The sequence below is a fragment of the Lingula anatina genome, chromosome 7 (assembly GCF_051362555.1).
Source record: "Lingula anatina isolate TDL-2025a chromosome 7, LinAna3.0, whole genome shotgun sequence".
In the NCBI taxonomy this organism is placed as follows: Eukaryota; Metazoa; Brachiopoda; class Lingulata; order Lingulida; family Lingulidae; genus Lingula; species Lingula anatina.
In genome coordinates this window covers 4752056-4772390 of record NC_141773.1, presented here as the reverse complement: position 1 = coordinate 4772390, position 20335 = coordinate 4752056, and the positions used below count along the sequence as shown (strand labels likewise).

The following is a 20335-nucleotide window of genomic DNA, read 5'->3' as shown; positions in this document are numbered from 1 at the left end:
ATAATCTTTATTGGAAAATCGCAACCCGAAGGTTGAAGTTATACAATTATGTTATATATTTATTTATTTGAATGAAATTTTTATTCATGTCAGAGAAGCCTGGTCATTTTTGTACTGGTGCACTCTGTAGACGGTCTCACCTCCCTGGGGAGGATACAGCTCAGCTGCCATATTAGGCGCTCAGAGCTAATATATATCATTTCTGCACTGCCTGACCAGGCCCCTGTTTCAACCCCTTAGTGCTGAGTGCCAAGCGGGGAGACAACAAGTACCGTTTATAAAGGACTGGTATGTCCCCGGACGGGTTTTGAACCCACGACCTCCCGCTCCGGAAGCGGACACTCTAACCAAAAGGCCATCCGGTCGGTTTGTTTCTTGGAACATCCATAAAAATGCAATAATACAATTCAGAAATTACAAAAATATGCATGACTGTAGCTAAGCCTGAAAGGTGATAACGAACTAAATTAATGCAAAAAAACGAACATTCACGAAAGTACAGTACCTCATGTAACATTTACATGTATATTACATACGGTACTGTACTTTCGTGAATATACAGTATACTGTATATGCACATTGTATATACACACAAACATTTCCACATGTCGATTTTGTAATACAACGTGTATTGTTTTCACTTTATATCGTTTTCTTTTAAAAATAGCATAAAAGTTTACGGGGGAAATGCGTGACTCAATGCATGGGCTTGATTTACAAAATGATAATAATATGTCGGCCACTTTTTAGGAGCTACATGTTAGTGCCTGTACTTTTATGTGTTTGTTATGGGGGCGTCTCTTACAAGTGCTCGTTTTAATAACTGCGCTTTGAAACATTTACTCAACTTTTGTTATACTTGCTAATGAACTAATAAATTCATTTATAGATTCAAGAACCAGTGAACTTAAAGTATGTCAATCCAGCTCATAGCTCGTCTGATACAAATACGTTTTTTTTATTCCGAACGCTCACAATATGACGATGTTCAATAATATACATGTAGCTGAAGTTAACTAAAGATAGTATTTATGGCATATGGAAAAGTGCATCTTGCTCAGCGTGTGTCCAAAGCCAGATATTTCCAATGTAATACATTTATCATTTGCAGTGTAAGGAATAACAGGAGGCATTATTGTAATGCGACAGTTGTTCTGCTTGGCAAAGCTACCGCACTCCACCAAATTAACAGTAAGGGTGGTCCTTTTAACGTAGTATTGAAAATAGGCCACACTGATTTAATTTCATAGGTGACGTCTTCACGTGCATCTCTCTTAGGCCTGTACTTGAATATAAATAAGTAAATAAATACCCCCTCTCGGTACTTCGGAACTACATGCTGTCACCGTCTTTGCCCACTCAAAATGCAACAAAGCCCTGGGCTGTCAAAAACTGAAAACTCATTCATCTTCTGCTCCAAGATTTGCCGCAAAGGATAGATGTAGCCGCGTCGTAATCGTCATAATACATAAGCTCTAGCATAAAACGACGATCACAAAATTTCACGATTGATTGTAGATTGGTACGCAATCGACGTTGGCAACTGGGATATCACGTCTGCTCAACTATACTAGAGACAACTCCAAATACGTCCCAATCCAGAGCGGCTCACACACGTTTCTTTTGCGCTGACGAAAAATACTAGAGGAGAGTTGAGGTACATGTGGCCTAAAAGTGGCTCTCTATTATTATCAGTTGTTTGTAAGATACAAAGATGAGGCATATGAGAGCTGATGCTCTTATATACTCGGCGCGAAGGAAGACTATTCTTTCACACACTGAGATAAAGTAGATAACTGCTTACTCTTTAAATTGTGTTCTCAGTGCGAATTAGCACGTGTTTTTGTATGATTCACTGTGTTCAGCAGTTCAAGTTTCCAGATGTATATTTATTTACTTTAGGAGCAATCGTTTTTGTCGATTTTTTTACCCTCTCGGGGTCCTCCATAAAATTAAATCAGCCATAATGTGAATCACTTTGCGATAAGATTAGAAAAATGAATGTTGCCTGAGCTTATCTTGAAAATGGAAAATAAAAGTAAAATAAAGAAACAGGCATAAAAGGCTATGGGTCTGAAACGTTATTGCACTACAACATTTGCCAATAGCAAGTTGAAAGAAATAAACAGAAATAGGATATACATTTCTAACAAACCTTTTCTTATCACGTCATAGCTTGAGACAACAAAGATAACGCATAGCTCTTTATACATTTATTGAATACCCTTTACTTTATCGATTCTTAAAATACCAACCGGGACAACGTGTACGTAAACCTTTGTGCGTCGGAAACGAAACTGAAACCGAAAGTACCCGGAGGTGTTGCTGTGGCCATATATATTTAATCTGAGAAACGTTCTACTGGACAGAACAAAGTGCATTTTGACTTTTTGCTCCAGTTGTGCTCGACTATTGTTGTAGTCATGGAATACGAACAGGAACAAGCAATGGGGGAGCTTAATTTATGTCAATGATTCCGTCTGATTATCTGCACTGGACACATGTTGTTAAGTCTCAATCTTCGTCGGTTAGACTTTACGAGAGAATAATGTCACGTTAGATAACGCGCCGGTTCTTGGGCCTTAGTGTTGTGCGCCCAGCTGATCCAGTAAAACGAACAAGATTCTCATTTGATGCAAGTGGAAATTTAATACTGTCTTTTGGAAAATATACAGAGGTTTCTTCTACATAGTAACTGTCAGTCCAAAATGTATAATGATATCGCCAGAGCCAAAATACGATATGATTTCACCTTAAAACAGGGCAGCCTTTATAGATCATTCAGGAATTTTAATAACCAGGAAGAAATAACACTTGACTGAGCGCAGTCCTTTTGTCTCAGGCTTTGCCCCAACTCAGTCACCGTGTTTCCTGGATCACCATTATCCGCCCTAGCCTTCAAAGGCATTTCTAAATTTTATCTCGTGCCATGTGCCCCGGTCACGATCATTCCCGAATGTCTATTGACTGCCCCCTTCTAAGCTTATCTTAGGATATGAATATTATTTTAATTAATTATTTATATCAATCATAAAATACCCAAAGTGGTATTTTACACCACTATATTACCCACCGGTTGAAATGCTTGCATTTCAACTATGAGGAATTAAAATAATATGCTAATGTCCACTTTTTTAAAATCTATCCTACTAAGTACCCATCTTACCAAATGTTAACATGAAATACAATTAGATTTTCTTACCATAACACCCAATATTATCATAATATTATTATATTAAGGTTATATGAACATAAAACACCAGCTAATGACATCATAGAGTGTACGTGATAGCTTCTTATTTATCGCATGATGTACATAATAATACGTTTAGATAAGTATACACCTTAACCTTAAGTAATAAACATAGAACCATATATAAAATGTATTAAAGTAACAAACAGTTGTATACCCTTGAATTGTAGTAATACTAATTCAATACTAAGACATATGCACCAATAGTGCATCTCCGTTTCGTGATCATATCATCAATGAAACTTTCACTGTTAATTGACAAATTACTGCACGGTATTACCTTATACCAATCAAAATCTCAAAAGGTAAACCCCCTGCCTAAACCAGACCCTTACATCGCGTGTTGTTCCATCAGCATATGCAACGGAGGTGCAGGAAGCGACTCGTTCAACGCTAGTTGTTCTTGGGCCTTCAGCGCCTGCGCTTCAGGTCCTTGAACCGTCAGCGTATCCGAGGTTGCTTTTAGCTCCACCGGGATATAAGTGATGGTCTCACAGTCGTTAGTACTATTGGCTGTTACCGTACGCTGATGAGCAGGGCTGTCCGGTGCTGAAATATGACTTAACTCAAGATCAGTTGACATGGGTTCATATAAAGCGTTATCACATTCCTCATTAGGTCCACTAGACCTTTCTAATTTCCTTTTATTGACGTGATGGCGTTTTTTTTAAATTATTTCCCGCCAATTACATCGCCGATACCCACATATTACAATCAGAATCACCCCAATCACAATGAGGGAACCAGTGGTTGTTCCAATTACTAATTGTCGCCTAAATTTGTTAGCAAAAAAATATCGAAAAGGGATTCGGTTCATCGCTTATTGGAGATAGCAATATCCGTTTAACTGGTTGTAAAGGTGTTAATTCGTCAGGTTTCATGATGTGCAAAGGTACGCTAGCCGGAATAATATTTTGCACCTGCAAAGGTTTTATATCATTTACCATGAGTGCCTTAACGCTTACTTTGCCCATCCATTGTTTTAAACCCGGTGGTGTGAAGTTGGTGGCCGTGATGGAACAGCCGTCACTTACATGTATCAGGTAAACCCCTGGCCATAGGGTATGTGACACAGCAGGTGACCGTGGACACCGTGTATATATTGTTTCCCCCGAAGTGGTAAGCGCGTAATCCCCTAACGCTAACTCTACTGCCTGCGACTGTACATACCTAGTTAATTCTATTTCACATGCTTGCCTATGTTTCACCTGCCCGGTGATTAAGGCCCTGGAGCATAATTCTATTGAGCTGTTCCTAACACTGTAAGTGATCTGTCATACTAATAACGGGTTGTGTACTTTTTACTAATCTACATGTAGGTCTACCAGTCATCGAACATAATTTCTTAAACACAGAGTAATAAAGCAGAGGGGTAGGCCTACTAGCGCCCGTGTCAACTATAATGCTAAACAAGGTTCCCCATTTAAAGATACTCTAACCCCTATACGTGCCTTCTTACGCCTCTCTGCTTGAACTAGTTACAATGGTCAATAGGTTACTGTTTCTTACATGAAGTTTTGAGTTGGTAACATTCCGCCTTTACATGGCCTACTTTACCACAATAAAAACATTTTATCAGTCCGTCCGCCGTCCACCCCTTACTGTCCTTCGACGATTGTGGCGATTTGCGTGGGTGCTGTCTTGTGTTGGATGACGTCATCGGTGGCTCGCGTTGAGCTGCGCTTTTCAACGCGGATAAGATCGACTCTTTTAGTTCTGTAGCCCATCGTGGTACTTGATCCACAGGTTGTGTCGCCCCGATTTCCATTGGCTCCTCTATGCGGCGTTGAGTGTTGCTATTACGGTCTCCGTAGACGGTCTGGAATAGGAGATCACCCACTTCTTCATTGTCCACGTATCTCATAGCTTCTTGCAACGTCGACGGTCGTCCCTTCCGTATCATGTCTCTAGCGAGGCGAATCTCATGCAGGCCCCGCGTATAAGCCTTAATTAACAGGCGTTCCGCTTCCTCGGATCGGGGAAGTGGGTATGCTTTACGCGCCACGTCTCTAAAGCGACGATTATAGGACGCCGTGTTCTCAAATTGGGATTGTTTTATTCGTTCCAATTCGGCTCGAATACAACTAGTTTCATCGGCGGAAAGAAAGACCCGTCGAATATGGTTTCTTAGCACTGTCCAGTCCGTTCCAAAATACTCTGGCTGTTGATTTAAGAAATAATCTATCTCACCTGCCATTGACCCTTGTGCCGTCTGCAGTGCCAGTTTGATTGTGGCGTGTTCAATTTCCTCCGTCCGGGGAATTGTTCGTTCAATTTGGTCAATCCAGTCTCTTGTGTCGTCTGGAATGGACCCATCACAGGGTTTAATCGCCCGGCACAGGACATCCAATTTTGTCTGGTGCTCACCCTCTATTTTCATGCGTTCTATTCTCGCATTTCGAGCGTCCTCCGCTCGCCATCGCTCTTGCATCAAATTTCTCCATTGTCCATCCTCTTGGTGCGCCTGCACCGTTGTTTTTGCTAAAGCTGCAACTCCGGCGGACAGTTGCTGAAGAGAATCTGGATTCATTTTGTTAGATCGCTAAAAATTAAGTCCTGAAAAGAGCTCGCCAATTGTTAAGTCTCAATCTTCGTCGGTTAGACTTTACGAGAGAATAATGTCACGTTAGATAACGCGCCGGTTCTTGGGCCTTAGTGTTGTGCGCCCAGCTGATCCAGTAAAACGAACAAGATTCTCATTTGATGCAAGTGGAAATTTAATACTGTCTTTTGGAAAATATACAGAGGTTTCTTCTACATAGTAACTGTCAGTCCAAAATGTATAATGATATCGCCAGAGCCAAAATACGATATGATTTCACCTTAAAGCAGGGCAGCCTTTATAGATCATTCAGGAATTTTAATAACCAGGAAGAAATAACACTTGACTGAGCGCAGTCCTTTTGTCTCAGGCTTTGCCCCAACTCAGTCACCGTGTTTCCTGGATCACCATTATCCGCCCTAGCCTTCAAAGGCATTTCTAAATTTTATCTCGTGCCATGTGCCCCGGTCACGATCATTCCCGAATGTCTATTGACTGCCCCCTGCTAAGCTTATCTTAGGATATGAATATTATTTTAATTAATTATTTATATCAATCATAAAATACCCAAAGTGGTATTTTACAATGTGAGTATCATGACTGAGACACAGTAGCCATACTTCTATGTCCATATTTTTTCAATACAAACCATAATGATGACCACATGATTTCGTATCTTTTTGTCTCGTTCTCTAATAAGTGCCAACCATTTGATGCAGGTCATGAATAACGGTCATGAATAACGCAAAGAAAGAAACTTTATTTCACGTTTGTGATTTTTTTTATTCTTCAAAGCACTGCAATTTCTTCAGTCACAAAGTTATAGGTATATTTTCATATCATACACAGTAAAAACACATAAAAAAGTTGTTCATCAAGTAAAGGCGCAAGTCAACCAGCCAATCAAATGCATAACATTTTTTTTAATTCGAATAGTAATGGATGATTAACGTTGACACTTCTGTAGTTATTGGAAGGTTACAACAAAGGAAATAATTCAAGTGCGAACTGAAACATTATGTTATTATTCCATTAATAACGCATATTTAAATATAAGTTGCAGTTTCTTCATTTAAAATCTTTTCTCTTTCCAAAACATCTCATATTGAAACTCATTGTCCTTTTATGCTTTACCCTTAAAGAGACAAGTGTAAGATTTTAAACACAAGTTGCTTTAACTACTTGTTGAACCTATCGAAAGACAAATAGAATACTTATTTTGAGGGGAATTTGCCATAAATTAATTTTGCAAAAGTACTATATTACTTCTTTAAGAGGCCCGACACCTGTCCGTTTTAAATCGAGCCAGACCTAGAAATGAGTTCTTGAAGGGATGGGAACTTAAAAGTCCCACGCTTAACGTGGGTCAAGGACTCTTTAATTTCCCAGATTGTTAAGGAGAAGTAAGGGTCAGGAAAGTATACATACTTCCTTTTCCCGAATTCAGTATGTTGATTAATGTAAAGCAATAATATATACAGCAGTAGTCGTAGTTGATTTCCTTGTAGGTGTAGCAACATAAACAGCAACAAGAAATGCACAATTTAAAAGCACACAAGTACACAGAGCCTATTACACAGTGCTGCTGATAGCTTAATTATTAGATACTGAGGATACGCTTTGTTCACAAAATCTACCACAATCTCCACGGGTCTTTCACACATTTCATATACACTATTAATAGTGGGTTCATGCTTATCTCTTAATTGTTTAGTCACAGGGCAGTCAAGCAGACCGCGCTTCTCTGTTTGCACTGATATCCCGCAAAGACAAAGTCAAAGTCAAGGGTCATCTATAACCCCTTCATCTTCTCTAATTAAACCCTCTACCATAGCCATACACTGTAGATTCATTTTCCCCTAAATATTAACATATATGCCTCTGGTTAAATAGATGGTACTCTCTGAACTCGCCTGTGCAAAAATGTCCACGGAATTTGCGGCCCGGGTGAAGGGTATGGCACGGAATCTTAACATTGGCAGACCTGCCTCAATTAAACAAATCGACTCTACGCCTTCTGTGTTTACATTCTGTTTGATGACATTATTTTTTCCTGTTAAAGTGTTCTTACGGGTGATGCTGACTGGTGAAAGCCAGTTAACAAGAATAAATTTGACGAATCAGAATGATCTCTTGTGGCTCTCCCATTTTATAATATTCAATATCTGGTTAAATTGAAGGTTGACAATTCTCTTGGTGTAGCACTTCTTTGCAGGAATACAGACAAATACAATATGAGGGACACCACCTCATTCTTTTGTGAGCGTTAGAAACAATTCAAGTTGCGGTCGAAAGGTGGATACATGTACTTGCAGTTTTCTGTCAAATTAGGTCCAGGACCCCAAGCTTTGTTGGGAAGTATTACTTAATTAAAATTTCTGCCAATTAAGCTTACTGTATGATGGTTAAATAACTCTATAAGACACGTGCCTTACTCACATGTTCTTTTTTTAAAATTTCGACCAAAAGTTAATTGCCCTGGATTAATTGTTGGTTTTGGCGTCCTTATTACAACTATGTAACAAGATTGAGTCAACCACCGTCACGCTTGCCGATAAGGTCTCGACTTAGCCGACCACACAGGTAAACATGAACGGGCAAAATAACCAGATAGAGAATCATCAAGACATCTGCTATGTCATGTGTCATGTGTAAAATACAATTCCCTGTATACGAATAAGGTGAAAATAGATTCGCTTAGAAATTCCATGATAAAAGCTCATTCTAATACAATCATTCTAATACAGGGAACATTAAAGGGATAACAACTGTTCATTTTGGCCAAAAATTAATTTTCATGGGGTAAAGTAAAAATTCCCATTCTTATCAATGATAAATAAATCCATTCCTACATTCAAAATAAGTCCCTAATTTTTTCTTTCTAAAAAGTTTGTTTTTTGTAATAATCTCTTAAGAGAATTTACAAAGTAAAGACATCTGTGGAGGCCACCTGATGTGATGGTAAGCAAAAATGGCAAGTAAAATAGAATTTATTGTATTTCTATAAGTTATTTACGATGTATTTATTGTGAAATATGGATTTCTTACGAACGGTTGTTATCCTTTTAAATAAACTATGTAATACACGTCACATCTTTTAATTTGGCAAATATTATGTGCATATGTTCTCAACTGCGTCCTCAGTTCTCAATTGCGTCAATCAATTCGTCGTACATCTGGAAGAAAGATGAAAAACTAGTATATATGCTTTGCAATACAGAATCTATCATCATTCCAGTGTCTTAAACATATCATAAAATGTTATTGTTAGCTCTGTTAAGACTTTAACTTAAAATATGACAAGTAGTTTGGCTGAAACTTTTCATGCCGCTATCAAAAAGCAACCTAAATTAACATCCAATGCGTACCTTATGTCGGTTAATTCAGTCTCTTCATCAGATTTCTCGGTCGGTTCTAAAAATAATAAGGGGTTTATTGAATCAGAATGTAGAATACAACAAAGTTTACAAACAATCAATGTAGACATAATTTTGAGAAAATCTTTTACTTAAGGGAAATCCTAAGATTTGAGCGACTCTGATTCCATAGGATCAGACGTGAATTACGAAGTACACGCTTGTAACCTAAACCAAGGAATCTGTCTTTTTGCGATAACCTAATTTTAAACCCGAAAAATGCTAGTCGTAGTATTCGAAAATGTTAAAGTAAACAAGTAGGGTCCTTTTTTTTGGTGAGGGTATACAGGGGCGGATCCAGGATTATTTGAAGTGGGGGTTGTCCGCGGATGCGAAGCCGACCCCCCCCCCCACACCCTTGGCGTGGGGTACGGGGCCCGCTGAAGGAAACCGAAAATTTTGGGTATTTTAGAGGGCGAATGGTTCCATTTGTACGGTTTAGATCTATGATTCAGCTAGTCAAAATTGTAATATCGAGAGGGGACCATTGGTGTGATTTTTGTCAGAAATCGAAGGTGGGGGTAGGACCCCCCAATTCCCCCCCCCCCCAAATCCGTCACTGGGTATATATATTTCTTCTTCACTACACTAGATATCATGGATATTATACGTACCCGTTCCATGGCCAGAGAGAAGATTATCCGTGTGTCCGTCTTCTATGGTTCCCGGGTTTTGACCGGTGACAGTCTCTTGTGTGGGGTATTTATCCCTCACGAAACTACATGTAAATATACCTGAAATATATAGATACATTAACACAAAATGCCTCAAGTCTTACTTATTGATTCCCACATGGGTTATTCCAAGTAGAAAAAAACATTTTTCCTTGTTCGTACTACACTAAAAGCAATGTTTCTAGGCTCATACCATCTCTTACTTGAAAACCACTCAGATAGCTCAAATCCCCGCCAAAGCAACTCAATTCTGATTCTGCATTTTCATTTAATTAGTAACTTATTCAATTACTCAATAACTCAATACTTATTTCATTTACTAATAACTTACTAATAAATTACTAATTATTAAGTGTATTAATTTATTATGAAAAAAACAAAAGGTTGGTTATAAAAATAAGAAATTGAAAATTAACATAGCACGTAATTACCACCCAAAAAAGACCATTTCTGGCTTTTATAAAAAAAAACGTATCAGACGGTTTGCGAAATGTTCCTTAGGTACCATTCCTACATATATTTGGATCGATCCATCTCCCTGGGGAGTCTCACGAAATTGCTATCAATTTAATTGGCTTAAATGTCTGTCACGCCTAGTAAAGCTGTTAGGGGGTAATTGTCTTCACCTCCTGGCTGATGACCGACATTTAAGCCGGTACGTTGATAGCAATTTAGTGAGACTCCCCAAGGAGATAGACTGATCCAGATGGATCGATCTAGGCATAGGAACCCAGTCTTACAGACAGGCACAAATACAAGAAAAACAGGCAAACCACTGAATAAGACATTGATCGCCACCTTCTTCTCATCACTTTTAAAACAGCCCATTTCCGACCTATGCCAAAAATAGCATCAAAATGCATACATACCTTCCTGCGTTGGTCTAAAGACAAACAGACAAATGGAAGTGATAACTTTACCTGTTTGGCGTAGGTAAGTTTAATTACAACATAATTTAGTTACAAATGACCCGTAAATCACGTCGATCGAAATCATTCAATAAAATAAATATCGACATCAGACACTTCAGTTTATGGGATCAGCTAAGGACATTGGCAGGCTACAGTGAATGTAGCCATTGGATAAGGATATTATTTATATACCAAATGGATCTTTGAAGTAATTAACACGACCAGAAATTCTGGAAGAGAGAAAACTTCGATTTTGCAGTAACAGCTTTATGTTAAAGTGCGACTTCAAAATTCATGTGAACATTTTAAAATAAATTCTTCAAAATGGATACACAGCAAATACAGTTACAGAATGATATGATAGTGCAGTTATAACAGTTTTTGGATTTCAAATAGTGACAAACCGACTTCGCATTACCTTTCTTATAGAAAAGACACAAGCCAGATAACACCATTGACAGAGCTACCCAGGCTACTACAGCAATTATCGCCATTCGATACGCGGTATCTGCACTATCATCGGAAGAACTTGGGTTCATTCCTGGCGGTGCGCTGGTTCCTTGATCTTTCTCAAAAACTGCAATAGATTAATAGTAATGTAACATTTAACATTGTGAATTTGTTAAGGTGCACCAGTGGTTATTTCTCATTAATGGTCTGCTGTATGAATTTAAGAAGTCTACGTCTATATTATTTTGGTTTCTTGGTCGACTGCATTAAAATAGGTTCTCAGTCTATTTCTGAAAGTACCCAGAAAGCACATGATATTGCTATCACAAATCTCTAAATTATAACATCGCAGCAAGGTGGTAGCCACTGGGTCCCATCGTGCGGTATGCCACTGTGACAGACAGGAACTGTAGTCCGACAGGAACCGTAATCTGTTCCCCATTACTTTGTACAGGTGACATACTATCCCCAATACTCCCACGAAAGCCTAGATTACATTTACCACGAGTGCCGTGCGATGAACTCGTATATGGTTGTCCGTACGGATTCACGGCCTCCGTAGCCTCTACGATTCTGTCATGCTGAAACTTTTAACAAACTTTTTAATTCGTAAGCCCACAGGCCGTAACAGTTTCGTAGATGGCATTGCGCAGTTCCCGCACGGCCATTGTTCGGTGGACTTGCGGCGATAGTGATAATGGTTGAACCTGTTGTTGGTCTCTGTCCCTTCCTTATTTGGTAGTTTAGGAGGCATAAGCGACATAAGGATGTTTAAGGTGTTTAAATATTAGTGTAATCAAAGAGTTGTACAACTCTTTGGTGTAAATCATTTGCAGAAATGTGAATTTGTAGTTTTTCTTAATCTGAACATAAGATTGAAAAAAATCGTAGGGGGATGCACCGACAGCGTGTCAATCTTCAATGAAGCCACACACAAGGCGTTTGGCAACTGCACTGAGATTAAAAGGGCTCCTGACGATTAGTTTTCAAACGAAATACACTGTACGATTTTCCCCAGATGGCCTCGAGGTAATGTTGGCGAAATGGCACGGCTCCCGCACGTAGCCCTTAGCTACTTACGATTTTCACTTCATCGTGCAAATCTTGCATCGTGGCAAATGTAATCAAGACTTATCAATTCTGACAGCTCCGTATCACACCATATCGCAGGGTCGCCTTGCGTTGTTACTCGATATCCGCAAGCCCACCGAACAATACCCGTGCAAATGCCTGCGCTTTGCCTGTGCGTGGATTGCGGAATGCCATCTCGATATTGTTACTGTCGACGGGCTTACGATTTCGAAAATTTGCCAGATACTGTGGAGGCCTTGAATCCGTACGATTCTGTGCGATTTCGCCACCGTCTACCTCCGCTTAGACGCCGTACGAAAATAGAATTACGGACAGTATACGGACACCAAAAGGGCAGCGCATCTTAAATGTAATCAAGGCTTATATAACCCCAACCTGTACTGTGCATATGGAAATCCGGACTACCATTCCTGTCACACCGGGTATGAAATTTACCTGCCGTTGTGGAAGCATTCGCCGCTTTAAAATCTGAGTAACTTTTATATAGACACATAGTAGGAAATCCTGGGTCAAAACATCCGGATGGTAATCCCTCTTGACTGAGATGGCTACATTCCTTTTCGCCTGTGAAGGGTAAAGTAGCGTTTTCCACAACACAACAGAAATCGCAGCGTTCACATCTGTAACAAAAACGGAAAAAGGCCATACACACATGTACGAGTGGATACATCGTCAAAACGCAGCATGCCCATTTAAAGACCCTGGTTAAAGTTTAAAGAAAAGCGACAGGTTATTTGCATACATCTGCATGTTGTTGGAGAAGACACTGTAACGAGAGTATTCCAATTTTAATGTTAAGCGGATTTCACTTTCTTTTGCACATCCGTGGTTTTGTTATCGTCAACTTTACAGATATGATCTCATAAATAGGCAACCATTGTGTGTTTAACGTAGGTAGGCCCAGTGTTTGAGATTATTTATTTTGTATTATAAGACTGACGAGAGTCCTAGTTGTTCGACTACTAGGGAGAGAGTCATGTCTGAGGGTGCATTCCCAGAGATTTATATCGATTTAGATTAAGATCGACCTAACTCCCTGGGGGGGGGGGGGGGTCACGCTAAATTGCAGTCAGCCGAGCGCGCACTATAGTTAATAACCCCCTTACAGCTTTTAGTAGGCGGAACAGACGCTTAAGCTGGCTAAGCTGAGAGCAATCTAGTGAGACTCCCCACAGGGATAGATCGATCTAAAATCTATGGGAATGGGGTCTTACCTTCCAGTATTCGGGTTATAAGCATGGAAATCCTCGCTGCATGAAAAACTTGTTGCCGATGCGAAAAAAATTGTTCCTAAAAAAATCTGTAAAAAAAAAAAAAGCCGGCATTAGTGACAAAAATATGATTCAACTGCTTTTTTGTATTAATATTCATACTATCAAACATCTTATAAGTACCGGTAGTAATTCATGTATAAGCACACGCACTTTTTAATGGATAATGTAATCATCATAATGTAAAGCAATAAGCCCCCTGCAATAAGCCCACTGCAGAACATAATATTTTCCGAGCATATCAATCCGACAGACAAGCGGGGCATATTAATTGCTTGTACTATTCAAGAGCTTTCCTATGGTTTAACAGATTAATAAAGCGCGCCCAATCAATTTGGCGCATTGACCCGTATGATCTACCTACTTATTCCTGATATTTACTTTGCGCAGTCACCTTAAAGCTCTCAGGGTCTGTTGATATACATTTACATGTCAAGGGAACTTAACAGATTGTGGTAACGGAATGGCGCTTTAGGTCTCACCTGAACATACAGGTAGGCATTTCGCACATTTTTCTGTATTTTGGCGCTATCATAGAATGTATCTTTATCTAAGACGGTGAGTTCGATTACTTTTTTGTTTGCAACATCAAATTAGACAAACCAAGCGACAGTTTTGTTTTGCTCGGGACTCTGACAATACAAGGTACATATTGTAGAAAGGTTACAAGAATTCCCGCACGAAAATGCAGTAGTATCGAAGTAGCAAAAAAGCATTAACGCAGAAGTGGTGTGGAGCATATTTGCAGTAGAAATGCAGCATAGCCTACTGCAATTCTACTCCAAAAATTACATAGGTTTGTACAGAGAGGAGCATTAATGCAGTAGATTAGCAGCATGATAGAAGCATGTTTCAAATATGCTAATTAGCTCCCAAATCGAAGCAGATTTGAAGCATGTTTGCAGTATGATTGCAGTAGTCTACTGCGCTGGAGTATACTTGCGGGAATACATGCAGCTTACGAGTGGGAGACTAATATCATGGGCAAATAACACAACTTTAAAACATATCAAGCAATGTCACTGGTGTAAGCGGGAATTGTTTTATTAACTTTATATTTACAGCCAACAATAGGTTGAATGTGAATCTTTTTTACCACATGCAAACAAAATAAGGCTGGCCTACTTTTTACAAGGCTGTCGCCATTGTCAAAAAATCCCGTCCTGGCATTTCTGTTTTCTCTATTCTTTTTTGAATATATATAGTGAAATTTTTTGTTGCAAAGATAGGCGCTTTGAGGGGAAAGGAATAATCAAATTGTGTACAAATTTGGATATGGAAAAGACCGAATACCCACGTGTGCACGCTATCCCCTAGTATTAGATGAACACGCTATTAAAAAAGTCGAGAATGCATTAATGAAGTGAAATACAATCACATAGTGCAAATAGAAGGATAAATACCATTTATTATTAAGTATAATAATTCTCATAAAACGCTAGAAGTAAGAATCTATCACAGCACAACCTGAATTCTATCTCCTAAAGGATGAATTGAAATAAACGTTGAATGTGTTGTCACAATCGTGTAGCCGATAAAAAGAAATTAAGCAAGGTCCTGGGTCACAGTGGCATCTGTTACAATACTTAGAATAAAACGTATAAAATTCGCACTAGAAAGTTAAAACTAATTATTTATAACATATTGTTTTATATATGTCCTAACCATATATGATATATAACTGGAAGCCTTAGATCCATGGAAAGTGAGGGTCAGTGGTACTGCCGGGAATGTGGGTTAGTTGGGAATATAGGCTGGGTGCAGGCTATCTATCTATCTATCTATCTATCTCTCTATCTGCCTATCTATCTCTCTCTCTCTCTATCTATCTATCTATAATTTTACCATGCTTTCTAGCAAATCTATGTCATCTATCTATCTATCTATGCCACAGGTCGGATCCTTATACTTATATTGCTAGTAAAGAAAACGACCACTTGATTCATGTACAGTATTTTTTTCTAATTTCTAGTATTGTATTGTGTCACTTATAAGTTTTGTAAATTTCAGATTTCTTGAAAATATTTAAACGTAATATTGGTACTAGTAGTTGTATCCCTGTGCGAGTACAGTGGTGCGCTTACCAAGTTCGGAATTTAATCAATTGATAAGTAAACAAAACAGATCCTCAGTCATGGAGACTATTTACTACGCCTGCATGACCAGAGTACTAAGCTTGTACGTGTAACGCTTCAGCTTGTTCTTTGGGCAAACATATGAGCAACTTATTTTGACCCATAAATATACCCTCGTTATAGCCACAGGCTACCACTGTTAAATTTAAGAGACGCAAAGGAAAACAACTTAAGTTAAAAAACTGGAATAACTGTTTTTCATACAGCCATTTGTTATGGAAAGTGTACATGTATATTGCAATGCCAAAGTAGCGAACTAAAGTTTTGAATTTTTTTGGAGGTACCGTTTCACAACAAGCCTGTTATTCAAATAAAACATTGGCCCGGTAAACAGTAAGCGACCTAATTGCTAAGCAGCGCGCGGATAAGTGTGTAGCTGTTTGCTATTTAAAAGGTGCAAAGCAATGAGTCTTTATTGGGTCACTGTGTTTGAATATTCAAGCATGCTTTCTAGCAAATGCTTTTTAGCACATCAATTTACCTTCAGATGTGCTTCACTGAATCAGCAGTCTGGAGCTGTGAAATCAGGTATTTATTTCTTTCAGATAATTAATATATATAGTAGCACAAACATCATACTAATATTGTCTTATACTAAATTTAAACCAAGTGACTACTCATGTATAATTATATAATAGTAGGCTTACAACTATGTGCCATGCTACAAAAAGGAATGAGTTGCAACAGTACAGGAAAGACCACTTATCGATCAAAGATAAACAAATAAAAAATGAATATGATGAATTTAATGGTGTTTTTGTTTCATAAGTACTTGAAATAATAACGCAGGCAATTAAACTGGACTAAAAAGAAGTAACACTATCAGATACGGGAATCATACATTGGGCGTAGCATATATACTGCAATTAAGCCTCAAAGTACTTTGTAAAGATATCCAGAAGTTTAATATTGCACATGCATATTTCTGTAGTCCCATACCTAACCCATCAAGAACTTTAAAAAATCTAATAGATATGTTTATTCACCACAAAATAGCTGAACATATTTCCTTTATTAACTTCTAAAACTAACTTTTAAGGTCACCAAAACTTACAATATATAGTCATAGTGTAATAGAAATAGTCAAAACTATTCGTTCTCCTACCAGGTCGTATTGTTTGTGTTTTAACTTCTCATGGTATAATTGGTAGAGAATAATCTCAAATGTTAAAAAAATTAATTTTTTGTTATGATGAAAGGTACATTGAGAAAGGAGGTTAAATAAAGTATAAAGTTCAGGACACGGAAAATATTAATGAAGTTATACAAAAACGCACAGAGCTCAATACTAGTACTAATGATTATTATTTTGATTGTTTTGGTAATTTTATAAATTATTACTATTAGTTTTACTATTATTATTATTGTTTATTCTTATATGGCTCATTCCATTAACATCTGAATGTGCCTTGCATTTCAAGAGCTAACATTTACGATTTCTGTTTTAAAACTCTAAAATAATTAACCTTACAGTTCCAAATGATACGCAAGTATAATCTGGAAGATGGGAGGTTTTAATATGATTACTTATCAATTACTACCAAATATACTTTATCAGTTACTTTGCATTTCTTAGTCATTAGGAATTCTTATTTCATTAGGTTGCCATTCCGTTTCTTTGGTGCACATAATATAAATGACCATTTACCATAAAATGTGTTATATTTATATATGTATATTGATTAAAAGTGTGATTTAAGTAATGGGTCCCTTTGTTTGTGATTGTAGAAGTTTTGAAATATACTTTACTTCTATGACACTTTCATAATTTATACAGGTAGACAGTGAAATGTTTTTTATATTGATGTCATTTTTCATCTTCTTAAATGAGACTGGTTGGAGAGTTTCGGAAATAAGGACTACTGTGAAGTTTACAGGCATTCCAAATAATTCAAATATTAACCTGGTTAAACTACCATAAACGCGTTGAATACAAATATGTTTGACTTTTAGGGTGACACGATTCCTTTAGTAGAGTCAATGACAGCCAGGACACGTACATGTAGTCCTACATACATGTACCTTATATATTATACATTGCAATGAATAAATGTTAAAGATTGCCGTTACAATATCACTGGTATCTTCCGGGTACTCACCGCTACTTGTATATATATAGCTGTTTGATGGTTCATGCTTCCTGCTTGACGTATGCGATAAATATTTTGATCATGCCTTACTTAAGTAATCTACCAAAATGGCAGCTCTTAGAACAACATGGTTGGAAATGACGTAGTGGAATGAGGTACCCAATAAGCCAATCACTGTTGAGTTAACACGTAAGTTTGGTCAAGCATACATGCGATTGTAACACATGCCTATACATTTCGTACCGTTGTGAATCGCTAAAATGATATTGCGGTGCACATATCCTTTAAATGCGAGTATAAATGCTCAGTTCCAGTTTTATAATGAGGTTGGACTAACCTGTAGGGCTTAAATATGGTGTATTTTTATTTGAGATAGTGATTTTATAGAGGTTTCTCCTTTTAGGGCATTATTCAACTGATGTACGTTTTATACTTGTGATTCTTCATGAATTGTAGAGCGAATTGTGGCTTTTGGCCATTTAATTACAAGGGGTTGTTAAAATGTATCGAGCCTCAAACTTTAATAATAAAGTATTTAGATTCACTCTGTTTTTTATTCTAACAAAATCCCCTTGAAGCAGCACCACGTACTTGTTTCATCTAGTTGGCCAGATCATAAGAACCCAGCAGCTTGGACCCCTAATGTCACGCTCATCCTCAAATCTTTAGAGCTGGAAGTATTTTGTCAGCCTATGAGATAGGTTAAAGTCGCTGTATGCTGGTCTGCGGGAACAGGGGGTGCTCAAAGCCACACTTGCAACCAGATTCTATTGCAACTGGGCTAGTGTTAGTTGGCGCGTTGTCCTGGTAATGTTGGATATTTTCAGGGACTCTTTCTCCTTCTACAAAACTCTGCTTACTAAACAATTGTATAAAGCAATATGATCTTATATGGCATCAGTAGCTGCAACACATCAATATGTCTGTACGTCAGTAAACACAGAACGTTACTATCACGTTACCATAACGTTTTGGATGACGTATAGCTCTGTGGCAACGTTTGCAAAACGGTGTTTGCTGGGCTGTACTTCCTGACTGGCAGGAATGTGAAGTTAAAAACTTTTGACCTTTTGTGAATCGTTATAACATTATTCAAGTGATTAACTAAACTTCAGATCTACATGTATACCTGTACGTTTTGCAGGTGTGTAGTTTGTACAGTTTCGGAAATTGTTTTATGTAGCCAAATGTTAACAAGCACAACGAAGCTCTGTTTTTGCTCCAAAGTAAATAAGAAAAGTCCATATGATTGATAATTGTCATTTATTAATGACGAAGCTAATAAAATACGTAGTTACAAAACTGGGGAGATAATATAACATCTCCCCAACTATATAAGTGCCATAATATAAAATTAATAAAGTGTGTAATAAGTGTAACCAAATTAATGAAGAAAATTATAAGTAATAACAACAGCTTAAGGAGCAAAAAGTTGGCACAAATAAAAATAAAAAGGCCATAAGATGTGAGAGAAGCTCACATCCCCGCCAACGGAAATTGTTTGACACATTTCTGTATTTATACACTTATATTTATCAGTGCTTAATTTTTCCAATGCTGTCATTAAGTTTAATTATAACTGAACAAACACAACATCTGAATTGATTTTCTGATTCGTCTAATAAGAAAAGATTTTTGAATCACAACACAAAAAAGGCATATCTTTTTTCAATATGATACGTTGCCTGATAAAACTATATACTTATCTTGAAATCACTGCATCAGATTCATTAATATTCAGTATAATATAAAACTGAAAATTGAATTATCTGCACCAAACAACTAACTTGTTTTGAAGTTATTTGCATACATATAATTGTAAGCTGTGATGATTAGCCCTAGGTTAATTTGCACTCTTAATCCCCAGGAAGATAATGGAAAGAATAAAAACAAAGAAATACAATACTGGTAGAGGGACATATTGCTAAACTGAAACCTTAACAATTAAACACCCCTTAGATGATAGTTATTTGCCTGCTTACTTCCAAGTTGTCAGTGTGAGCATGACTCCAGTTGTATATACACTTCTCAGTGCGTTAGTAAATCTATCCACAGTTTTTAAAGTTTAATCTTGTATATTTTCACGTACAGTGGTCGGAATAATTTTGTTTCCGTTGTACACCGGTGTAACATCGTTCGAAATGTTTTAATCCCTATCTTGTGAATAGAAGGGGGCGGACAAACAATGGAGGGCCGTATAAATCCCTTCAAAATTCGAACGCACAAACACAATAGCTTAGGTGGAATAACACAATACTTAATACGAGTGAACCCCATGACGCCGGTTTCTGTGGCCCAGCGCGAGCGTGACAATCCGCTGTAACTAGGTGTAATCAACAGCAGGATACATCAGCCAGAAGGTCCCTATTGTTTGTTGCGGCGATAGGATTATAGCTTGAAGAGGCTAAACCCATGCTAAGGCGTGCCACGCGAAGCGAACTGTCCTTTTGTTCACTAGTTTGGCACGCGCAGCTGGTTTTTAGTGTTGCTAACAAACTGCT

The 20335-nt window shown here is 37.9% G+C and overlaps 1 protein-coding gene across 2 annotated transcripts; it reads right to left on the bottom strand.

Annotated features, from left to right (window-relative positions):
* Positions 1 to 8646: 8646 nt before the first annotated feature.
* LOC147760653 (uncharacterized) lies at positions 8647 to 17962 on the bottom strand. Of its 2 annotated transcripts, XM_087018114.1 has the most exons (8): positions 17844 to 17929; positions 16226 to 16260; positions 13553 to 13638; positions 12774 to 12958; positions 11215 to 11373; positions 9826 to 9945; positions 9164 to 9209; positions 8647 to 8971 (listed from the first exon to the last, which is right to left on the bottom strand). In XM_087018114.1, exons 4-8 carry the CDS (start codon positions 12829 to 12831, stop codon positions 8956 to 8958), a joined length of 399 nt encoding a protein of 132 aa, XP_086874240.1. In that variant the 5' UTR covers positions 12832 to 12958; positions 13553 to 13638; positions 16226 to 16260; positions 17844 to 17929; the 3' UTR covers positions 8647 to 8955. The 2 variants fall into 2 exon arrangements, with proteins under 2 accessions (XP_086874240.1, XP_086874239.1); XM_087018113.1 differs by lacking the exon at positions 16226 to 16260 and having other exon boundaries at positions 17844 to 17962.
* Positions 17963 to 20335: the final 2373 nt, after the last annotated feature.